Source organism: Ips typographus, linkage group LG2 (assembly GCF_016097725.1).
Source record: "Ips typographus isolate SLU linkage group LG2, UJ_Ityp_2.0, whole genome shotgun sequence".
Taxonomy (NCBI): domain Eukaryota; kingdom Metazoa; phylum Arthropoda; class Insecta; order Coleoptera; family Curculionidae; genus Ips; species Ips typographus.
In genome coordinates this window covers 3194982-3219394 of record NC_138423.1, presented here as the reverse complement: position 1 = coordinate 3219394, position 24413 = coordinate 3194982, and the positions used below count along the sequence as shown (strand labels likewise).

At 35.1% G+C, this 24413-nt stretch overlaps 3 protein-coding genes and 1 long non-coding RNA gene across 11 annotated transcripts in view; 3 read left to right on the top strand and 1 right to left on the bottom strand.

The window, feature by feature from the left end:
* The window catches only part of LOC145724335 (trafficking protein particle complex subunit 12-like), a 33026-nt gene extending 20536 nt beyond the window's left edge, over nucleotides 1-12490 (bottom strand). For 3 of the 8 annotated variants that reach the window (XM_081972512.1, XM_081972518.1, XM_081972519.1), the window contains exons 1-8: nucleotides 12341-12490; nucleotides 11980-12285; nucleotides 5561-5716; nucleotides 5351-5505; nucleotides 5235-5296; nucleotides 4868-5176; nucleotides 4640-4808; nucleotides 4515-4585 (exon numbers count right to left, since the gene is read on the bottom strand). In XM_081972512.1, coding sequence (XP_081828638.1) covers nucleotides 4515-4585; nucleotides 4640-4808; nucleotides 4868-5176; nucleotides 5235-5296; nucleotides 5351-5505; nucleotides 5561-5716; nucleotides 11980-12219 — 1162 coding nt within the window. In that variant the 5' untranslated portion in view covers nucleotides 12220-12285; nucleotides 12341-12490. Of the gene's footprint in view, nucleotides 1-4514; nucleotides 4586-4639; nucleotides 4809-4867; nucleotides 5177-5234; nucleotides 5297-5350; nucleotides 5506-5560; nucleotides 5717-11979 lie in introns of all 8 variants that reach the window. The other 5 variants (XM_081972514.1, XM_081972513.1, XM_081972516.1 and 2 more) reach the window with 5 other exon arrangements.
* The window catches only part of LOC145724339 (uncharacterized), a 116822-nt gene that overhangs the window by 47402 nt on the left and 45007 nt on the right, over nucleotides 1-24413 (top strand). The window lies entirely within an intron of this gene.
* On the top strand, nucleotides 14843-15937 carry LOC145725180 (uncharacterized). The gene is made up of 2 exons (XR_014177188.1): nucleotides 14843-15082; nucleotides 15470-15937. It is a non-coding gene; the product is annotated as an uncharacterized LOC145725180 (long non-coding RNA).
* On the top strand, nucleotides 18118-22007 carry Der-1 (derlin 1). The gene is made up of 4 exons (XM_081972532.1): nucleotides 18118-18447; nucleotides 18511-18778; nucleotides 18831-18922; nucleotides 21374-22007. The coding sequence occupies exons 2-4, from the start codon at nucleotides 18517-18519 to the stop codon at nucleotides 21770-21772; spliced, it is 753 nt and encodes a 250-aa protein (XP_081828658.1). The 5' UTR covers nucleotides 18118-18447; nucleotides 18511-18516; the 3' UTR covers nucleotides 21773-22007.

The window sequence follows — 24413 nt, the reverse complement described above, 5'->3', positions numbered from 1 at the left end:
CCCAATAGTGAATCATTTCACTTCAAACCAATCACTGAAGAGGAACTGTGTGATTTTTCAGCAAAATTAAAAAACAAAATAACAAGTGGTATAGATGAGATTCCTGCAAGTATAGTTAAATTGGTACTACCACATATATCCAAGCCACTAACATACTTAATAAATAAAAGTCTCAAGCAGGGATGCTTTCCAGATCAGTTGAAAATTGCTCAAGTTAAACCGATTTATAAGAAAGGTGATAAAAATGAAATAGGAAATTACAGACCAATAAGCATCCTTCCAGCCTTTTCAAAGATTTTTGAATTGGTTTTATACACACAGCTAACATTTTTTTTTATAATGTGCTACCTCTTCAGTGGTTATCAACATGGCTACATTGCCGGAAGATCAGTACAAACAGCAATTTTTCAGTTTACAAGTCATATCCTTGAACACATAGAAAACCATAAACTAGGAATAGGTATATTTTTAGACTTATCTAAGGCTTATGATAGTGTAGATAAAAAACTATTGTTAAAAAAATTAGAACTCTATGGAGTTAGAAGGCCCTAAGATTGTTTGATTCTTACTTATCTCATAGGAAACAACAGGTTAAACTATTTAGGGACAGCAAGCCATACACATCAAATATAAAAGAAAATCAACATGGAATAGCCCAGGGCAGTATTCTGGGGCCACTATAGTCAAATTTTTACCCTTTGAGAATGACGTCAAGCAGGTGAAAAAACACGCATGTCTGGAATTAGATCACAAATTTTAACCTACAAATGCTTTGAAAAATTAGTGCGTTCAGAAGTGACTGATGATCAAGTGCCTTGAAAATCACATGATTATGAGAGTTTCAGTTTATTACAGTTCAGTCAGTCTTCATTCAGTGAATAGATGGGCTTGCACTCACTTAAAGATCTCTTCTACTCCTAATAACATAATATGTTATTAATGTTCATTAATTTTGTGCTGTGCACAATAAAGCGAAAATAGTAATTTGGCATACCAACATTACCAACTTCTTTGTTTTTCATAAAAGCGGTTATTTTGGTTTTACTGACCGACATTTTCTTAGAAATGTTGGTAAAATAGGAGTCATCAGCACCGAATGAAAAAGGCTGGAATTTGCCTTTTTCATTCGGCATAAATTAGCAGTACTCACTTTTAAAGCCTGTGATGCTCTATCATACACATTGGAATAATCAATTGGGATGACACCTGGAAACTGTTTCTTTTCGTATTCCAAAAAAAGCAGCACATTTAAAATTAGCATTTGGGCTTGCTCATTATAGCGCAGCATGTTTATACATTTGATATTTGTTTATATCAAAGTGACAGTAAATGTCAACGTTTTTAATTTGACAGGATGACAAAATTAATAACGTGCCTTTTTTGTTAAAATTGTTTATTTCACATGTTTGATATGCGAGAAGCAAAGATGTAAAAAGATGACGTCATTCTCAAAAGGTAAAAATCCAACTATACTCTTTGTAATTTACATGAACGATCTGAATTCTATAGCAAAAGAAAATGAAAAAATCGTCAACTTTGCAGATGACACAAATTTACTTGTAGGTCAAGAGGAAATCAGCACTTTAATTCAGTCTGGAAAAGATCTGTTTATTAGGACCTCTGAGTGGTTTAAAAAAAATAAATTAGCTTTAAATATGGAAAAAACAAGTGTGATTATTTTTTCAACAAAACAAGGTACATTTGTGAAACCTAATGAAATACACCTTCTCACTGACAGGAGCCAATTACTAGCCAAAAACACAAAATTTTTGGGAGTGCAGATTGATGAATTTCTAGATCGGTCTGATCACATAAATGTTCTGCTAGGCAGGTTAAACTCAATTTGCTATGGAATTCGAATTGTCTCCGGGTATCTGAACCTGGCGGCCCTTAAAATATTGTACTTTGCCAACTTTGAATCGATTATGAAGTATGCAATTATGTTTTGGGGTAGAATAACTTCAATACAGAATGTATTTGCAATTCAAAAAAGGGCAATTAGATTAATTAAAGTAAAACATTTACTAATTGAATTAGAACCCTACACTATAGAGGATTATTTTGTTAAATAAATATTGCTTATTCTCTGAAATCTGTATTTAGAGAAAAATCGCAGAAAATGTATATAAGTATCTTTAAGTACTACATAGTTCATAGTTTACCATGACGGTATTTCCTTTGTATTAGTTGATAATGTACATTGTACTCTATCCTAATCACAATTCGAAATAAAGACTGTTATTATTATTATTATTATTATAAAGTAAAGGTGAGAGAGGTGAACCTTGCGGTAGTCCCTGCTCAGAGCTGAAGGAAAAGGAGAGTGTATTGTCTATTCGAACGAGCAGTTGTCTGTCTTCCAGTAAGTTTCTGATAGTGTAAAGTAAGTATTTTGGTGTGTTAAGTCTATGTAGTTTGTAGAGTAGTCCCTTATGCCAAATACTGTCGAAAGCTTTGTTTATGTCCATAAATAAACAAGCCGTTTTATTGTTGTTGAGGTGTGTGGTTTGTATGTTGTTGGTTAAGCTGACAAGTGGGTGTATAGTCGAGTGCTTTAGTTTAAAACCAAACTGGTATGGTGGTATCATCATTCAAGAAGTCCCGGGACTAACCCACAGGTGGCACTACAAATCGCATTTTTATATTTTTCCCTTGAAGTACCATCTTTCAAACGACAGCTGTCAAATCCTGAGCTCATTCTCTCCAATATTTTGTTTGTGAGAATTTTCTAGTGAACTACTTTTGAGTTTTTTTAAAACATGGAAAAAAGTGATTTTCGTGTGCTGATTAAACACTGTTTCCTGATGGGAAAAAACACCGTCCAAACAGAACAATGGCTTGAAAAATGTTACGGGGACTCTTCTCCATCGAAAACAACGATTTGTAGGTGGTTTGCTGATTTTAAACGCGGTCGTACAGACACAAATGACGCTGAACGGTCTGGACGCCCAAATTCGGCTGTTGTTCCAGAAAACATCAAAAAAATCCACAAAATGATATTGTCTGATCGTAAACTGAAAGTGAGTGAGATAGCTGAGGCCTCAAAGATATCAGAAGGTAGTGTGTTAACAATTTTGCATGAACATTTGGGTATGCGAAAGCTGCTTTCGAAATGGGTGCCGCGAGTGCTCACTATTGACCAAAAACAACAACGAATTAATGATTCAGAGCGCTGTTTGGAGCTGTTTAACCGTAATAAAAAGGATTTGTCCATGGTCGATATGTGACCATGGACGAAACCTGGATCCACCACTACACACCTGAATCAAAACGGCAGTCATCTGAGTGGACTGGACCCGGCGAAAGCCGTCCAAAGCGACCAAAAACGCAACAATCGGCTGGCAAGGTTATGGCCTCTGTATTCTGGGATACACACGGTATATTGTTCATTGACTATTTGGAAAAGGGAAAAACAATCAACAGCGACTATTATTGTGCATTGGACCGATTGAAGGATGAAATCGCACTAAAACGGCCCCATATGAAGAAGAAAAAGATTCTCTTTCATCAAGACAATGCACCGTGTCACAAGTCCATAAAAACGAAGGTCAAATTCAACGAATTGGGTTTCGAATTGCTTCCCCACCCACCGTATAGTCTAGACCTGGCCCCCAGCGACTACTGGCTGTTTTCAGACCTCAAAAAAATGCTCCAGGGAAAGAAATATCAATCAAATGAGGAAGTCATTGCTGAAACTGAAGCGTATTTTGAGGCCAAGGAAAAATCGTTCTATAAACATGGTATAGAAAAGTTGGAAAATCGTTGGAATGATTGTATCACTCTAGAAGGGAACTATATTGATGAATAAAGACGAATTTCATGAAAAATAATTGTTTTTCTTAGTTGGTCCCGGGACTTATTGAATGAAGTGTTATGTTGCCCGATCTGTTCTTGAAGTCTATTTTTAATAATAAGTTCAAGCAGTTTACTAAGAAGTAGTGTGATGGGTCTGTAATTTTGCGTTTGTGTATTGTCAAGTCCAGGTTTTGAAATGGATATATTATACCAGTTTTCCATGTATCCGGATTTGTGTTAATCGTTAAGTAAGTCTAGTATGAGTTTGTGGGTTTCAGGAGTTAAGCTTTTTAGTAGTTTGCTTTTTATATTGTCCATCAATTTTGATTTTTTGACGTTTGTTATTTTTAAACTTTTTTCCAGTTGTAATTTGTAATTTTAATTTTTTAGGTAAACAAAAATGTTTAAATAAAGGAAACGCCAACGAAAACTGCATTTACGTCTTTGATGACGTAATTTTAAGACTTGAGTGACAACGGCCCCATTCGTTTTCACGCTCCATGGAGCGAGTTGGGCTTTTTTGACGTCACAATGACGTAATTTGACAATTGGCCAAATTACGACAGTTTGAAATAGTGTGAGGTCGATTACATTTAAGTATATTTAAGTTGAGCACACAACTTGTATTGCTCCCAGACAGATTATATTCACACCACACAAAATATTCAACCGAAATGTTGTAAAATAGCATTGATTGTTTCACGTTTCACTTAACTCACCTGCAATATTACCCATCTGTAAATGTAACCGGCCTAAGGCTGACAATAACGCATGTTTGGGCGCACCATCCCTAAACAAAACTTTTTTTCACTTCACATGTTTTGTTATTAAGTTACCTCTCTACCTTTCGCAAAGTTGAATAAGCAAATCCATGGCAAGCTCGTAATTTTTAACGTTAATTGCACAATTAATAATGGAATGCATAACACGCGCCTCCCGTCCATTCCATAGTTTTAAGGAATCCATCAAATCTCCTTCACCCACAACCAACGGACTCCCATCCGCGCACAACCCTAATGACTTCCCAAATTAGATATTTCAGACTCAAATAGTTACTGGGTGTTTACAATACCTTCCTTCAAATTACTAATAATTTTCCTAACCGTGGCTAGTACACTGAATAGCTTCTTTAAGGAATCTTTAGGTTTGCCACAATGCATTGGCAATTCGGCCAGTAAAAGCCGGAAACTGAAAGATGCCATAGACCCCATACGTCTCCCGTACATTTCCGGATAAAACTGGTAAAACATGTCCGGTTTTTCTAACTGGCCGAATGGTTCGGCTTCGGCTTGAGCAACGTTTAAAGCTTTGATTTTCACTAGCAACGCGATACGGGTAAACCACAATTGTAACGAGTTTGGTGAGTGTTTGGTAGGACGACCTAGTAAATAAACCATCAAGGGATGTTTGCGGTTTACATGAAAGTTACGTTAATTTACCTTGACGATCTCTACCTTGTCCGTAAATTGATAAAAGTTTGGCAGTAAGATTAATAGCGGCGCTAAATAAAACTTACGTAAAAAAAAGTTCAGTCAGGGAAATTACCTCTACTCACCTATACGCGCCAGCTTGAACTAACTCTCTTAACCCTCGTTCATCTTGAGTGACATCGGCATCTGTTAAACTTCGTCTTTGAGCTGCCTCCGCTTCCCCCAAGTAGACTCTGACAGCTTCGCTTATCGTATCTCCCAATTCTTCGTTTAACATAATCTACGTGTAACCATTAGTTAAAATATTAAGAATCAATCAACACTTCAAACAATACCCCGGGCATGGTTAATAAATCTGGATCTGGTACATAAGCACCAGGAGCACTGGTTACGGACGCGATTAACGCCTGTCTAGTCCGTTCAGTTGGGATCCAGGCGTCACGTCTCCTGTCCTCTTCTGGATTTAAGGACACTGAAGGAGTATGCGTGTCCTGTTTCATATAAATAGTAATTGAAAGGGTTCGAAGCAAACGAGTTAAGTTTGATACACCTATTTCTAATCACTGTTCTATCACTAGTATTCTGGGGCCACTACTCTTTGTAATTTACATGAACGATCTGAATTCTATAGCAAAAGAAAATGAAAAAATCGTCAACTTTGCAGATGACACAAATTTACTTGTAGGTCAAGAGGAAATCAGCACTTTAATTCAGTCTGGAAAAGATCTGTTTATTAGGACCTCTGAGTAGTTTAAAAAAAATAAATTAGCTTTAAATATGGAAAAAACAAGTGTGATTATTTTTTCAACAAAACAAGGTACATTTGAGAAACCTAATGAAATACACCTTCTCACTGACAGGAGCCAATTACTAGCCAAGAACACAAAATTTTTGGGAGTGCAGATTGATGAATTTCTAGATTGGTCTGATCACATAAATGTTCTGCTAGGCAGGTTAAACTCAATTTGCTATGGAATTCGAATTGTCTCCGGGTATCTGAACCTGGCGGCCCTTAAAATATTGTACTTTGCCAACTTTGAATCGATTATGAAGTATGCAATTGTTTTGGGGTAGAAATACTTCAATACAGAATGTATTTGTAATTCAAAAAAGGGCAATTAGATTAATGTTCAAAATGAATTACAAAGATTAATGTAGATCCATCTTTTAAAAAAAATAAAATAATGACAGTTTATGCAATTTATATACAGGGTGTCCGGAAAATACGTGTACAACGTTTGACGACAGACTCCTGACGTCAAAATATGTCGATCTAAGCCGACTTAGTTATATCCAAAATTGTCTCGTTTAGCCGGTAGAGGGCGTCAAAAATTTGTAAAAATATTGGTTTTTTACTAAATTACGTGAAAACCTGCTAATGGATTTTAATGAATTTTAGTATGTAGACTAATACTATAAAATGACGTTTTCTAGTAGTATAGTCACCGGCTGTAAATAAGTGGAAGTGTTATAAAAGTGATATAATACGTCAACATTTCTCCTCATTTTTTATATGAACGGCGTTATGACAACCCAGATATTTTTGTCGAGTGACCGGAAGTATTGTCACGAATAACATAAATTGCACTATGTTCCGTTACCTAGTCGGGCCCCGGTCTCCCCTAGTGCACTGTCTGAATCAGCAAGACCGGCAAATTGGGGTCACGATGTGGGTATTTAATCAGCGTCTCAAGCCATCGAGGATTACCGAACTCTGGGGTCATCCCCAGAGGGAGGTCACGAGCGACAGTCCGAACTTTCTAGTGCCCGGACGGCTCGTTACACTTGGACGGCTTGGCGACACTTCAGAAGGGCTTACGCACCTACCACTAGACGTACACACCCACACACCCCCTCTTGGTCAGTGTTCACTGCCTAATAAAGAAGACATACTTAAGCTACAGTCTTGTTGCTCTTCCTACGCCACCCCCCTAAACGTGACATGGTGGAGGCGCCCCGTTCAATCCCCGTCTATTAATCTTCATATTGATAGACACACCCTCGCAAATTGAAGCCAATTAAGTCACAGGAAAAAGATGAAGGAATAACAGAGAAGAAAGAAGAGAGGCAAAGACCAGAAGAAAGAAGACAGACAAAGAGAGAGAAAGTAAGAGAGATCACGAAGACGACACAACAATGCCCACCCCCACAAGTTCAAGCACACCCCAGAAGAATCAAGACGAGTTTTGAAGGACCAGCCTGCAGGTTCGCAGTTGCTTGAACTGAGTAGGGCAATGTCAAGAGCGGCCTGTAGGTTGCCCTAAACATTTTAGTGTATAGGAGCACATATTCGTTTGTATAGTATTGGGTAAGATAAAACTAAATTTTTTTGATGACTAGGTTTCGTAAAATAAGTGAATATACATTCACTAGTTAATGAAATAACAATATCTCGATTTCTAGTGACACAATTCCCGACCTAGGTACTTTGCTGAGGTAGCAAAATCGCGCAAGTATCAGGTGTTTTGTTTATAATACATGTTATGTCTGTTTATGTTATTGGAGTCGGGCTTGTTTGCTAATTAATTGTTGACTTTAGGGGCCACCTAATTACCTCGTTGCGTCCATCGACAAATTGACCTGATTAAAGAAGCGAGAAGAAGAGGAGCAAGCCTAGGAGAAACCAGCATCTTCGGATGGGTCCCGCACCGTCGGTTCTACAGCCGCGTGCACCCAGAGTCCCTTAAATGACGGGCTGAAGAAGGTTCTCCAGATGGGCTTAGAAATGATGTATAGTAGTCCAAAGCAACGTGTGCTAAAAAGAGAGCACGCAATGGACCAAAGATGTCGAAGCTAAGCGATGGATTTCCGCTTAGACAATGTAGTGCCGAGAGAAGGTACTAGAAGATGGTGCCCGATGCAGGGGACAATTTACGCTTAAATGAGAAGGCAAGAAGATGGACGCAACAACAAGGTTGAAAGATGACCCAATGAAAGGAATAAGTGTTTTTTGGGTATGCAAACATGGCAACGTCTAAAAATCGAGAAGTAGTTAAGATATTTGTTCAATAAAGTTTTTCCACCCCTTTTCTAGAAGATAAGTAACATGTGTTAGTTTAAGAAGTAATATTTGATGATAGGTTGGTTTAAATAAAGTACTCCCCCACCTGCATTAGAAAATAAGAATAGAAAATAAGTGAGTTGATTTTGTAAACATGGACTTTTAGTGTTCGGGGCGAACACTTGTTGGAAGGGGGAGATGTCACGAATAACATAAATTGCACTATGTTCCGTTACCTAGTCGGGCCCCGGTCTCCCCTAGTGCACTGTCTGAATCAGCAAGACCGGCAAATTGGGGTCACGATGTGGGTATTTAATCAGCGTCTCAAGCCATCGAGGATTACCGAACTCTGGGGTCATCCCCAGAGGGAGGTCACGAGCGACAGTCCGAACTTTCTAGTGCCCGGACGGCTCGTTACACTTGGACGGCTTGGCGACACTTCAGAAGGGCTTACGCACCTACCACTAGACGTACACACCCACACACCCCCTCTTGGTCAGTGTTCACTGCCTAATAAAGAAGACATACTTAAGCTACAGTCTTGTTGCTCTTCCTACGCCACCCCCCTAAACGTGACAGTATTTTGAAGCTATTTTACCTCTTTAATATTTCCCGGTGGATGAGCTGTTTCGCCAGAAAAAAAAAATTTACAATTACCTGCATACATCAAAGTAGGTATAATAAAGTTGAAATTATTTATTGTAAGAAACTAAGTAAACCAAAAACATTACTTAAGCAAATGTGTAAAATGACCGCCATCTTGCTGAATACACTTATCAATACTCTTTAAGAAATGAAATTGTACCCAATATTTTTACAAATTTTTGACGCCCTCTACCGGCTAAACGAGACAATTTTGGATATAATTAAGTCGGCTTAGATCGACATATTTTGACGTCAGGAGTCTGTCGTCAAACGTTGTACACGTATTTTCCGGACACCCTGTATATGAGTGTCTCATCATTCTTAAAAAGAACCAAAACCTATTTAACATCAAAATCATACATACAACACAAGACAAAAAGATGTAAACTGTTCAAAACATAGATTAACACTCACTGAGAAGAATGCAAAATATATGTGTATTCGCCTATTTAACAACCTACCAGACAGGCTGAAAACATTGTCGGACAAAAGTTTCAAAAAAGAAGTAAAAAATTTACTAATTGAATTAGAACCCTACACTATAGAGGATTATTTTGTTAAATAAAGATTACTTATTCTCTGAAATCTGTATTTAGGAAAAAATCGCTGAAAATGTATATAAGTATCTTTAAGTACTACATAGTTCATAGTTTACCATGACGCTATTTCCTTTGTATTAGTTGATAATGTACATTGTACTCTATCCTAATCACAATTCGAAATAAAGACTGTTATTATTATTATTATTATTATTATCATCAACACTCTAAAAATTGTTCAGCAATCAAATAAATGCCTTTTTGACTAATTATACTGTTGTTTGTATTCTCAATTTAAAATTGAATTTTGCGATAACACGTTTCTGGTCGCCAAGGACAGTTTGAATTCGTCCGTTTAAAAGAACACTCAAAAACGGTGTTTTTTTTAAAGTTTGTGGGCACAAAAAGAGGATTCCTCACAGCCCCAGAGCACCTTCAACTACGAGAGTGAGTGTAAACCTTTAACGTGTGTTTTACGCCAATAAGCAAAATTACAGTCCACTTAATAATTAAATAATACGTCTGAAGACAATACCGAATATTTAATTGATGTTTCTGTTGCTTTTTTTCGTTTATTGCGTGTTGTTACTGTAGTTTTAATGGGATATGTCCCGAATGATTGGCGTTCAGCGGAAGTGGTCTTTATACCAAAACCCGGTAAAAGGGACTACACCGAGCCCAAATCATTCAAACCTATCAGTTTAACGTCCTTCCTCATGAAAACGCTGATAGACAGGTACCTATCAGAGGAAGTCTTCATCAGGACTCCGCTGCATAGTAACCAGCATGCATACAGGAAAGAAAGGTCGACAGATACGGCTCTCCATGCCCTGGTGCAAAAAGCTGAACAGGGATTACAAGACAAGGAGGTCACATTGTTCTTCTTCTTTGATGTGGAGGGCGCATTTGATAAGGCCAGAACAAGCAATATCTGAAATGCTCTCAAATCGAAAAAGGCACCTGTTTAGATTAGATCGTCCGAAATGGCACGCAAGAGACCAACGGAGTCCGCATTGCGCCACAGAACCAGAAGTATCATCAGCAAACAAAGTGAACGAACCCGCGGCGTCCAAATTAGTCATGGCGTTGATATAAATTCAAAACAGAACAGGATCCAATACCGAGCCCTGTGGAACGCCACAAGTGACATCACTGCAACTAGACGACACGCCACCAACAGCACTTTTAAAAGAGCTAATCAAAAACTGATTGGACGGTATTTACACACAGATAGGGTTGTTAGTTTGGAAATTTCAAATTGAAACAATCAGAAGTTTCATGAAATTTCTGAATCTTTCCGCGATTTCCTCTAAATTTTATGGTTTATGAAAGTTTTATGGAAATTTCCTTGAATATTTCAATAGTTTTAGTTAAGAAAAAATTATTATTGACAAATGAAATTCCTGTCTTTTGATATGTCACGTCTCAGGTCATAATGCTCAACATCTGATTAACATAAAATAAAAAACATTCTAACCTCAAAACACATAAGTATTTGAATTTTATTTTATTTTCTTTTTTTTGGATTTACGACTTTCAGCTGCCTGGACTATTCCGCCAAATTTCATTGATTTGATTCTCAATCTCCAATTCTCTTGTCAAAGAAAAAAGAATTAAAATTGACTGTCTATGTAAGTCTATTTAATGTTCTTCTTTTTTCTTTTTTCAATATTTGTGACTTGTTTTAAAGGCTTAAATAAAAAATTACTTATGAAAACTATGCAAATGCAATACCTTGACAAAAATCAAGTTTATTAGTTATGTGACACCTAGAAATTTCATGAATATTTATAAGTTTCATTAATTTCAGGTGTTTGCTTGCTATTCTGATGGCATCCGAAATTTCATGACCAATTTGGTGAAATTTCAACTCAGTTGTCTATTTCATGAAATTTAACAACCCTACACCCATATACCTTCAGGACATTCTCTGTAATATTTTTATAGTTTTCTTTTTGTAATGCGAGCCTGTTTGGAAATATGGCCCTGTAGGGATGAGAGATGATTGTTTCTTGCTCAAAGAAATTTTAAAGAACCATGAATAAAAGGTAGATTTTTTAACCTTATGTGATATTCCAAAATTTTGCAGTTTTAACCTTGTGGAAAACCTTTCTAGAACATTTGGAATACCCTGTATTCAGAAATTTGAGGTTACCAAAAATTGTTATTTGTTATGCATTTTTGACTGACTGAGTTTTTGTTCTTTATATTACTAATATACTAATTGAAGACACAATCATGTAATAGCTCTATTTATGTAAGGCACCTAAGAAAATTAGCAATTTACTACTATTTACTACTGCATCTACACAAAATAGCAATTTGCTAACATGTTCTGTATTAGATTGTTTATAATAGAAAACTGATGATCAATTACCCAGTTATGCATTGTTTTTATTAAAAATCAATAAAAGTAAGTTCTCTCCCTTGAAGTAAATTTTAAAGTAATGAGGTCCCAGGTAGTCCTGCATCTAAGCAGTTTGCTACTAAAAGTCAACAATCAACAAGCCCTAATCAAACAACAATTCACTTAAACAAGATTTTCTTCCTTAATAAGAAAAGTCCTTACCTCATTTGGGTAACCAATAAAGTTGAAAAATGATGCTGTTGGATCCTTAGCTTCCACTGTAGTTTTAGTAAATAACTTGCACACTTCCGGTTCTTTTTCAGCTTTATTGCTCTGGTCCAGTTTGATGCTGTTTAACTGTTCAGTGGCTTGAGCAATTTGTTTCGAGAAATCTATGGCATCTTTCTCCGGATCTTCTGTGCCAAAGTATTTAGAGAGGGACGGGGGCTCTTGATCAGTCATGGTGCGTGGACCTTAGAATTTGAGCCTGATACACTGATTTATACTGCAGTATTGTTGCCTTCTTACCTTTAAACAACTCTCTATACTACTCAACTAAATAATAATTATATTGTACACTTACGAAATTAAGTTGTATGGTTAAAGAAGTCACTTTATTTCATTGTTTCTGTACTTACAGTGATTTTAAAATACATATAATTCGCTTTTTATTAAAAAGTTTGCATTGTTTATTTTTGATATTGCTGACAGCAAAACAAAAAATAACCTTAAAAATTTTTCTGCTGTCAAGTGTCATAAAGATTTGTATACGTCTGCCATTTTATCACGTGATCAACTCGTTTATAAGTTTACAATCAGTCACGTGACAACCGCCACAAAGTGGATTATGAAATTTGTATGAATATAGGGGGATGTAAAATTTCCGTTTAAGTTTCTATGGATTACAGGAAATCCCGGAATATTCATGGAATTGGCATTACCTCTTAAATTTTAAACTGTGATATAAGTTTCTCTCGCAAACAGCCGAAATAGGACGTTATAATAAGACGAAATTAATTACTTAATACAGGGTAACAACAAAGTTCTACCACTTCTCTAAATTAAAAGTTCATTTTGCTTATTTGAGTGCAAAAAAAAGTACTTTTCCGCATTGCAAGATTAATTTACAATAAATGTATAATAAAACTGCAATTTTGAAGTTTTTTATATGTGTAGAGCGAAAATACCCATGTGCACTAACCTTTTTATGAGATGTTCAAGCGAAGAAAAAAAGAGTGCGGAAACGTGACTTTATCGCACTATTGTGGAAAAGTTACTTTGCCGCACTCATTTTATTTAAAAAAACAGGACATTTAAATCAAAAAACCAAATCAAAAATACATGTTTAATCATCTTCGCAAACAGGGGCTTTCATTTTAGTAATTTTACTATACAGTGCGTTTTTTTTAACGCGCAACATAGAATTTCACGTGTTAAATTTTTAAGTCCATGTTAGACCATGTTATTTTGGAACTACAGGTGTAAAACTTGACAAGTGTGTCTTTAGTACCCTGAAGCTTAAGTACAACCACCAATTCGGTCTAAAAAGTGTTTACAAACTAGCAAAAAGTCATCTTCTTTCGAAAAGTTTTATACTCCCTGTATGTAGGGTAGGTGTTGTTTTTGATACTGACAGGGCAGATAGCAGGTAAACATACATACAGGGAATATGGAAAGATAAAATATGTTCCAAAAAAGATGACTTTTTGCTAATTTGTAAACACTTTTTAGACCGAATTGGTGGTCTTACTTAAGCTTCATGGTACTGAAGACACATCTTCCAAGTTTTATGCCTGTAGTTCCAAAATAACATGGTCCAACATAAGCTTAAAAATTTAACACGTAAAATCCTATGTTGCGCGTTAAAAAAAAACGCACTGTATACACTCTTTTCTTCATTTTAATGAAAATTGAGACTCGTAGGAAAAATGTTGTACCTAACACATGCGGAAAGCGTCTTTTCCGCCCTTTAAATGCAGTCTCGTGAGTAGGCTCGGGAAAGTACCACTTTCCGCACTTGTTAGGTAAATAACTATAAACAGTTTGAAACTTATCTGGTCACTTCATTACATAACAAAATTTGGGTCATATGTTTGGTCCCATCGACAAAACGTGTTTTTTTGCTTTTGTTGGGTCCCAAATAGTGGGAAAGGGCCATTATAAGCTCAGGAAAATCGGAAAACGCACTTTTTGAGTTTTTGCCAACATTTAGCAGTGAGCCGAAATTTCCATGTGAGGTTCTAGGATGGTCAGAGAAGCTCAAAAGAAAACAATCCACGATTTTGTTGAGTTTCCTAACCCATAATCCACTTAAATTAGGCCATTTTAAGCCATTTCAAGGATTTTTTCGAATTTCTTAAGAAGATATTTTAAAATTTTTATTTTTTGATCGGGCCCTTGATAAAAAGACGAAGAAGAATCATATTAAATAGAAAAGAATTGCCCGACACCAATAGCTAGAATTTACTTTACTTTTTGATATTACAGCCAAGCCCATTGGTATCGGGCAAGTCTTTTCTATTTACTATAAACCTTCCTCCGCTCTTTTGTCCAGGCCCGATCAAAAAATAGAATTATTAAGTTATTTTAAAAAAATCTCGAAAAAACGCTTACAATGGGTTAAAATTGGCCTAAAATGGACTAATTTAAGTAGGTTAATTACGGGTTAGGCAACCTTAACAAAATTTTGGGTCAACTTCTTTCTCTATCGCACAGTGTGTTCATAAATTTGCCGGTCTGCAAGATAACTATGTCATCTGCGTATGCAATTGTGTAGAATCCATTATTGTTGAGGTGATTTGGGTATCCAGAACTATGTTCCAAAGAAGGGGTGATAAGACCCCTCCTTGTGGACATCCCTTCATGACCAGTCCTCTCTGTATACTGTATGTGGGCGTTAAGATAAACATGATTTGATGTTTAATGAGGATCAAATTAATAATTTTTTTACAATAATATAATACCTAATAATCAAAACTAGAAAATTAAAAAAGCTATTGTTCAGATTTATTAATTATTCTACTTTATCTCTTATCACTATCTCGAGGAGATAAAAATGTTATCTATATTGATCCATTTGATCGGAAAAAGTCAACCGGACAGGTTTTTTTCTCTCAAACATTTTATGTATGTGCGCGTTTAAATTATTACACTCGGTTAGTCGACTTGGAAGCGTTGTGAAGTAAATTTGAACAGTATAATTAAAAAAAGCCATTGTTAAAGTGGTAAAAGTGTGTTTTATTAACATATACGAGAACAAGAATGTTTTTCACTTGCTGTCAAAGGAGCAGAAGGAGAACTAGCACTCATTCCATAACTTTTCAGGGTAAGTAATAATCAGTCATTTTAATTTATGACTGAAATAATTGTTTATATTTAGTTAAGGTACCTTATGTGCTTTTCGTTTTGTAACGCATAGCCTTGAAAAAGCTTGTGTGTATAAATATGTAAATTGCCCCATGAGATAATAATTAACTTGGTTAAAAACCCTCCAGCTAATTTTTTCCTAGTTATTCTAGATTACCATCACGGACATTATTATAGCTGCTATAATAGGTATTTTAAAGTATCTCCTTTTTATTTTATTGTACTTTACACCTGAACCCAAAAAGTTTGATAATTAACTGAAACATCCACTTGACCTTTTGTCTCGCAATACAGAACAAAGATCACATATTTATGGGAAAACAAATTATTTTAAATGTTTTTCTAGATTCTCCCCCTATGCCCAGAAATCAAGAGGCCCATCCTCAGCCTCATCAGCAAAATGGAAAGGAAAAAGTTCAGCCTTCCGGTGTTATGCACTCGCGCACCATATCCTCCTCATCGTTTGCCAGTTTGAAAAGTGTTCAGAGCTTTTATAGTGTTAAAAGTGGTGACGACAGTGATTTTTATAGTGTTTGCAGTGAAACTTCGACCAAAGATAGAGGAAAGTATTGACCCTATTGGAGAAACGGGGGAGGGAATGTATTATATGGGTATCAAAAGCTAAGTCTGGCTGGGTGATTAGTGATCTGTGGGTGACTATAGAGTGTAGGTACGTGTTAATGATATTATTTAATTGATTTATATTAAATACAGTGTTTTTCTGGTAATTTTTTATTTACATTAATATTATATGTCTACGATTTTATGTGGAATATGTAAATAATCTAGTGTTTTATTAAAATATTTGTTTTCACTCTGTCGTTTTCTGTACGAGGCAATTAGTGATAATAAGTGAATTTTTATTTGAAGCTTTTATCATTTTACGTGTATAACAAAAATAGTTCAACTTAGCCAATGTTGGAAAAACGGTCCTTCATTTAAAATATTGACTTCATAAACACCGTTTAATTGCAGTAATAGTTTACAAAATAAATAGCAGCTGTAAGCAATGCAGCCTCTGACGTTTTCTCAATTTTCCGGAAAACGGAGAAATATAATTTATATTATTATTTGGGAAGCCGGAAGCTCTTACGGTTGTAGAACATGTAGAACCAATTTGGGACACACTGTATACAGGACAGGGTTAAAAATGAAATTGGACAGTTTTGACGTGTATCTATTTATTTTAATCATATTTCAATCTGTCATAAATTTGGAAACTGTCAAATACCACTCATCCACTGACATGAAATTTTTTTTAAATTTTCCGGAAAAATTGGGAAATCTGAAAATTAAAAAAAAAATGTTTTTTACATTTTTGTACTATTAACTTGAAGGTATTTAGGCAATTGAGGTTAATTTTGAATATAAAAAATTTTTACCTGAAATTTCTTGACAATTCTAGTTAATTTTTTAAAGTCAAACGGTGCGTGGTACCAAAAAAGTGTATAGAAGGTAAAAGTTATATCCTAACGAGGTGCATTTGTGGCAAATTTCAGACCTCTAACCTGAAACGTTCCTGAGATATTGAGCAAAAACACTGCAAAAAACGAGAGTCAACTTTGACACCCTCTAGCGGCTAAACGGGACAACGTAGTCGTACCCGCTCAACGTCACGTGATAGCCCCGTTCATTAGCTTTCTTTTGTTATACGGTATTTTTATACAGGGTGTTTTAAATAAGCACACAAGAATTGAATATCGATACAAACATTTTACATCAAGTAGGCCTAGAACTTGGCGTAGATTCCAAAAATCGAAGTTTGGTTTGTTGCTCAAATTTAGGACACCCTGTATACTAATGGATTATCTAGAAATAAAGTATAATATGCAAATATCTACCAGATTCATATTTGGTATTTTTTTTATGCAATAAAAATTAAACAAGTTACAAGAATGTTACAAATTCATTTAATTTACCCTGTAAACTACTCCATTGTATTGTCAATAACTCGGTTATTGTGCCAATTATAGGGCGGTACAATATACCAATTTGTAGCCCTTGAAATTCCCTTTTGACCACCCTGTATAGCGTTTTTACCTAAAACGTCGAATAAGTGAGTTATTTACTGTTAAAACTGAGTTGTTTGATTTTGACCGTTTTTTCAGTGACAGCCCATAACTCTGTTACTTTGACAGTTACAGGGTGATTCAATATACGAATTTGTAACCATTGAAATTGTCTTTTGATCACCCTGTATACCATATATAATAGAAATGTCACGCTACCGAAAGATTAAAGCTTTTATACCAGGAATGTGTTGTCCTGAAGAGATAAATTTATAATTATTTTTTTTTTAAATTCATATTATTTTGAAACGTATTGAGGTGAGGTATACAACATTTTTCAGAAAGTTTCCGGTAATTTTCCGGAAAAAAATGGAAAATCTGAAAATTCAAAAATAATTCGTTTTTTAATTATAATAATTGTACAACAAACCAATATTAATTCAAACAAAGTTTAATGTACTTTTAATGATTTACCCCCGTTTACACCGTCGTTTTGTAAACAGAGCTTAATTTAAGTGTGGGTCAGACTGTGACAGTACAGGTGAAAAAAGTCACACTCTAAATCACACTTAACTTAAGATATGCCTAAATGATATGCACTAAAATCTTGACACATGGTGAATGCGCTTTGTATACTTTCCAATTCCATACATAACATTTTAAAATTTTCTAAGACAGTGCTTTTTATATGTCGAAACCTTTATCTAACCTGCACTAACCAATTAGACTTACTAACTTACTACAATTTAGCTCTAGTTAAAGATAACATTAGAAGTTTAATAGGCAGGCCACACTTTAGTGATGTGTGTGAAAGTATGGTTGCCTATCAAGCAGCGCGTGTTTCGGATCATTATTATTGTTTTTAAGCGGATTGTCATTTGGGTTTTCAGTTTTCTAATTAATTATTTAAGTTTTTGCATCAGGAATTGCAGTATTATACCTGCTTTCCTTGTAGTTATAACAGTTATTAATTGTTGGATGTTTTTTGTTGATTTGTTTACGTAGGACAGACGAATAATCAACAAAGGTCATTTACGTCCCGTACAAAACAGCTGATTATGACAGTTTGCTTAAGTCCCCAATAGCTTTCTTGTACGTGGTCCTGTCAATGTCGATAACAATTTAGTGGATAGTGGGTTCCACAAATGCTTAAAAAAACATGATAGTTAGGGTTGTTTTTGTTGATTTATTGTAATTTTCAGTAATATTACGACGTATTGTGAATAGTTTCAGTGTAGAAACCTCTTCTTACTTTACATAAAATCAGTCTTTACTTATAGGTTATATTTCTTATCAACAACAAAAAAAAACACAGGTAAACAAATGTCCTTATTTTTGCAAAAACTACTACCAATTACAACTTTTCGTTTATTTGCAGATAATTATGTCAGACTTAGGGGACTGGTATCGAAGCGTTCCTCGCTTTACGCGAGCCTGGTTTACCGGGACAGTCACTCTCACTTTACTGGGTCGGTTCGGGCTCCTAAACCCTTTAAATCTAATTTTATTGTATGATGCAGTCAAAAAGTTCCAAGTGTGGCGATTGGTCACTTCAGTTTTGTATTACCCTCTGACACCACAAACAGGGTTCCATTATTTAATTAATTTATATTTCCTGTACAATTATTCCAGAAGACTTGAAGAAGGTAAGAGGATTTGATTTCGTTGTACTGCTTTTAAATGCAGTGTTAATTACAGGCACATATCAAGGAAAACCAGCTGATTATGCTTATTTACTGATTTTTAACTGGATATGTTGTGTTATTATGGGGCTGGTGGCAGATATGCCAGTAAGTGTTTGTTTATTGAAGGGTAAACCGCTGGGTAAAATTTTGTACACTAATTCCTAATAATTTCATTTCAAGTATAAATTACACAACTGAAGGGTCTTAAAAACTTAAAAGTAGGTAAAAAAAAACAACATACAATGTCAAACAATGTGAATAACTGGTTTATTTCCAACACTTTGTATAGACTTTTATATGTCAATGGATAGCCAATGAAATGGGCTTTTATAAAACTATGGCGGCTTGTGTTGATAGGTTGCTCTGTTTGGCCGCCAGAGGGCTCCAAAGTGGACTGAATGTTTTCTTTGACTGTTACCACTTGTAATTTCTTTGAGCAAATTTAAGAAAAAATCGGGCTGGTACTGTAGCAAAATGGTACAAAAAAATCATTAAGGTCGATTTTCGCTTGCACTAAGTGGTCAAGCTAACGCAAAATTCGTTAGGATAGAGTGGCAATATTTCAGGCAAATTTGACTCTAACAAAAATTGTCATTTGCAAAAACAATTTTTTAAGAAATTTCTGACCAATAAGTCGTGGTAGGCCTTGTAGGTCACATGACTGTATTTGTCTTAATTTTTCACGGTCAAAATAAACGGTAAATAACACACTTATTTGCAACACTTTTATATGTCAATGGCCAGCCAAAAAATGGGCTATCCCAAAATATGGCCACTTGTGTCAATAAGTTGCTCCGTTTGACCGCCAGAGGGCTCCAAATTTGACTGAATGTTTTCCTTGACAATTAGTTACAGCTTACAGCTCTCTTTTGTTCCGTTCTAAACCCGAAAACTGTCAAATTAAATTCCCCAGACGTACAAAACAACAAAACATACTTGAAAAGTAACCAAATCAGTTTGACTTTGGTTGAATGCATTTTATACCTCCATCAGTGCATTTTTGACATTTGTAACATTTACTTGTCTGTTTCTGACTTAATTTTAGTCTATTTTAAATATGACAACCTTTAAAATTCTCTCCTTAAAGCTGTAAAACCACAAAACAGTCTTAAAATCCAGTAAAATCAGTATAAGCAATACCAAACGTATTTTATAGCTTTATGAGTCGAATTTTGACAGTTATGACATTTGGCTGCCAGTTACAAGTTACAGCTCTGTATTTCGTTCTGTTATAAACCCGAAAACTGTCATATTTAATACCATGGAGGTACAAAACAATGAAACACACTTGAAAAGTAACAAAATTAGTTTGACTATGATTGAATGCATTTTATACCTCCATCAGTGCATTTTTGACATTTGTAACATTTGGTTGTGTGTTTCTGACTTAATTTTTAATCTATTTTAAATATGACAACTGTCAAAATTCTCTCCTTAAAGCTGTAAAACCACAAAACAGTCTTAAAATCCAATAAAATCAGTGTAAGCAATACCAAACGTATTTTATAGCTTTATGAGTCGAATTTTGACAGTTATGACATTTGGCTTCTAGTTACAAGTTACAGCGCTGTATTTTGTTCTGTTTTAAACCCAGAAACTGTCATATTCAATACCATGGAGGTACAAAACAATGAAACACACTTGAAAAGTAACCAAATTAGTATGACTTTGGTTAAATGCATTTTATACCTCCATCAGTGCATTTTCGACATTTGTAACATTTGGTTTTTTGTTTCTGACTCAATTTTAGTAACAAAATCGGTCTGACTTTGGTTGAATGCATGTTATAGGTGCATCAGTACATTTTTGACATTTGGCTGTCTGTTTCTGACTTACTTTCAGTCTATCTAAATATGACAACCGTCAAAATACTCTTCATAAAGCTGTAAAACCACAAAACACTCTTAAAATCCAGTAAAATAAGTATAAGCAGTACCAAAACGAAATTTATAGATTTATGAGTGGAATTTTGACAGTTATGACATTTGGTCGTTCGTTACAGTTCCTAAACCTGGAAACTATCAAATTCAATACCATGGAGGTACAAAAGCACGAAACATACTTGAAAAGTAACAAAATTAGTGTGACTCAATTTACATTGCTGGTGTATTCTTTTCATTGTAAATACTTACCACAGTCGTGGAAAAAGTATAGTATTCTATACGCATGTAATGGCTATATTACTTGCTACAAGTAAACGTAGCTTTCTTTTGCAAGTATTTCGAAGTTATCGTTTGAAGCAACTTTTGACTTCTATCCACCACTTTATATCAAAAGGTGGAGAAAACGGTTTTAGTCAAAGTTGTGACTAGTAAACGTAGTTTTCGGTTACAAATATGTTTAAAGTGTTATTGTATTTGAAATTTGGGAGATAAGCACTGTTTTTGAAGTTGTTAGTCTCCGAAACTCAAAATATTTTCTAGCGATTCTTTGTGCCTTACGGTCAACCGTTTAGTCAAAAAAGCCGAGAGTTATTTGAACTACACCATAATGCACCAGCGGTTTACCATTCGGTATTTATAACCATGAAGTTATGTCATAAAGTTACACTTGTAGCTTTTAATGGATCCAATGGTCATATCAGTACTACACATATGGTGTCAACTAAACAAAGATGTGATAGTGACTTTCTGGTTTGGAACTCGTTTTAGAGCTATTTTTCTACCGTGGGTTCTGCTTGGATTCAATCTAGTTATGTCCGGTGGCGGTCTCATGGAGTTGATCGGAATTCTCATTGGTCACCTGTACTTCTTCCTGGCATTCCAGTATCCCCAAGAACTAGGAGGGCCGTCACTTTTAAGTACACCAGGTTTTTTGAAAAACTTTTTCCCCGATGAAGGTAATGTGCATGGTTTCGGTCAGGCGCCTGAAAGAGCCCCAAACGCTCCTCAAAGGGGTGGTATGTTCAGGGGTCATACTTGGGGTCAAGGGTATGTGCTAGGGGGTAATAATTAACAAAAAAAACTGTTTTTATGTTATCTTTATTGTGTTTTTTTTTAATGCTATTATTTACAAAATTTACTCAAGTAGCAGTTTGAGTTTAAAAATGGGGATTTTTCTCAAAAGTGTTCAAAATTAAAACAATGTACATACCCAGTGTGAGCTCAGTATGTTTGATGTGAAATACCTAACCTAATTTTTGTTTAACAAAAAAAAAATGAATGGAAAGTAATATATTGATTTACTTATATATTTATGTTGGTTTTGATATAACATTTTCCCTGCTGCAGGATTAATATTGTTTTATTTTTCAAAATTCCTTATAAAAGTGTCCCAAATTTAACTACAAGAATGGGAATCTTGGTATCTATGCGGAAAAGTGAACCAAAAGTGGGATGCCATAACAAATTATCCTATTTTTGGTTGATTTTTTGCATATTAAGACTTGCAGGGTCAGTTAACTGCAATGCGAGTGAAAAAGTATTGCTTTCCGCCCTTGTTAGGAAAATAACTATTTTCTATGAATGACCGCAAAAAGTATACCGTGCGCACACTTTTATGAAGTTAAAGTTAAATTTAGATACAGACTATTATACATAAAATCTGTTTAAAATTCTGCGTAGAATTCAACACACTTTTACATATGCAAAGTAGCATTTTCCCGCACACTTAAATATAATAAAAATGCTGATATTGATTTTTTCTACGAATGTTTGCAAATAAGCTACTTTGCATACGTAAAAGTGTGTGCAAAGTGGCACTTTCCCGCACACTATGCGGGAAAATTTTTTTCCCGCACACTTTTTAAAATGCTGATTATACCTTGCAACAGTGGTTTTGTATAGACTATTATACATAAAATCTGCTTAGAATTTTGCGTAGAATTCAAAAATGTAATAATATTCAGGGGTTTCATATAAAAAACACGACTTTTTTCACATTATTCTTCCGTACAGTTTAGGTAAATAAACCACCTTGTCTCTGTCTTTGAAAATGAGGCTTGTTTCCTTAGAAACCAAAGCTCATTGTCAAACAACGCATTTATATGCAATTTAAAGTCTACAACAGTGTTTATTCTTACTTATTTAAGTTAAAAAAACTATTTTAATAATGGATATCACTGAAGATGAACTTCCGGAAGATGTTCTAAAAGCCGCCAACATGGCTAGTTTGCAATTGCTGCCTCTCAAATCGCGAGAAAAATACGAGAAACAGTACGAGTTGTTTACCCAATGGTGCGAACAAAAGGGGATAAAAACCTTAAAGGAAGAGGTACTTTTAGCGTATTTTGTTACTTTAAGCAAAGAATTCAAACCTAACACAATGTGGTCAAAGTATTCAATGCTCAAAAATGTAATAAAAATAAAAAGAGACATCGATATCGGTGAATTTTATAAGCTCACTGCATTTCTGAAAAAGCAGAATGTTGGTTTTAAACCTAAAAAAGCGAAAATTTTTACAAAAGAAGAAATATTCAGTTTTATGAACTCCGCACCAGATGAAATTTACCTGTTAATTAAAGTTGCCACTATATTCGGACTTGCTGGTGCATGTCGAAGGGAAGAGCTAGCCAATTTAACCACTACAGATATTGAAGACAAAGGAAACCTCATAATTGTTAAAATTAGGGATTCCAAAAATCATACAGCAAGAAACTTTATAATATCAGAAGAAGTTCATAACGGAACCTACCTGCAACTGTACAGAAGATACACCGGCCTACGTCCAAAAAAGTCAAACAATCGTTTTTTCCTAGTTTACAGAAAGGGTAAATGTTTTTCGCAAAGTGTTGGAGTAAACAGTTGCGAAGTTTGTTATTTCAGAATGCCTTCTGAAATAGCTATTTTTTTGAAGTTGCCAAATCCAGAACTCTACACAGGGCACAGTTATCGTCGATCATCGGCAACGTTCCTGGCCGATTCTGGAGAAGGAATCACTGACATAAAACGCTTGGGGGGTTGGAAATCGACTACGGTAGCTGAAGAATACATTGATGAATCCACAAGTTATAAAAAAGGATTAAGTAACAAAATTCTGACCTTCAATCCTAAAGAAAGTGAAGCAGTTCCAAGTACCAGTATTTTACCTTCAGTTGCTCAATCTGCGATCAATTTAAAAAACGCGACCAACTGTACATTTAACATTAATGTTGTTAATAACAATAAATAGTTATAAGTTGTTGTTTTTAATATCAATAAAAATTAAAAACAAAATATATAGATATTTCATTCGTAGAAAAAATATTGTTCCTAACACGTGTGCAAAGTAGTTTTCCCGCACTTGAAGCTTATCCGAACTCCGCTTCGCGTCGTTCGTCTAACTGCTTTCGCGTGTGGGAAAACATAACTTTGCACACTGAATAGGAAAACTACTATTTTCCTATACCTTACAAACAGTCAAATTTAGATACAGAGATTATTAAGAGACACACACACATTGGACATTTAACCACTACCGATATTGAAGATAAAGCAAACCTCATAATTGTTAAAATTAGGGATTCCAAAAATCATACAACAAGAAACTTTATAATATCAGAAGAAGTTCATAACGGAACCTACCTGCAACTGTACAGAAGGTACACTAGCTTACGTCCGATAACGTCGTCAAACACAATGTGTTAGAGTAAACAGTTTTTGAAAGATTCCTTTTGAAA

What these genes read in the sequence shown, in the direction of transcription:
- Der-1 (XM_081972532.1), top strand. Translation starts at nt 18,517, where the DNA reads ATGTCAGACTTAGGGGACTGGTATCGAAGCGTTCCTCGCTTTACGCGA. An exon ending in TTCCAGAAGACTTGAAGAAG is followed by an intron (nt 18,779 to 18,830) that starts GTAAGAGGATTT and finishes TGTTAATTACAG; the next exon opens with GCACATATCAAGGAAAACCA. An exon ending in GGCTGGTGGCAGATATGCCA is followed by an intron (nt 18,923 to 21,373) that starts GTAAGTGTTTGT and finishes TTACACTTGTAG; the next exon opens with CTTTTAATGGATCCAATGGT.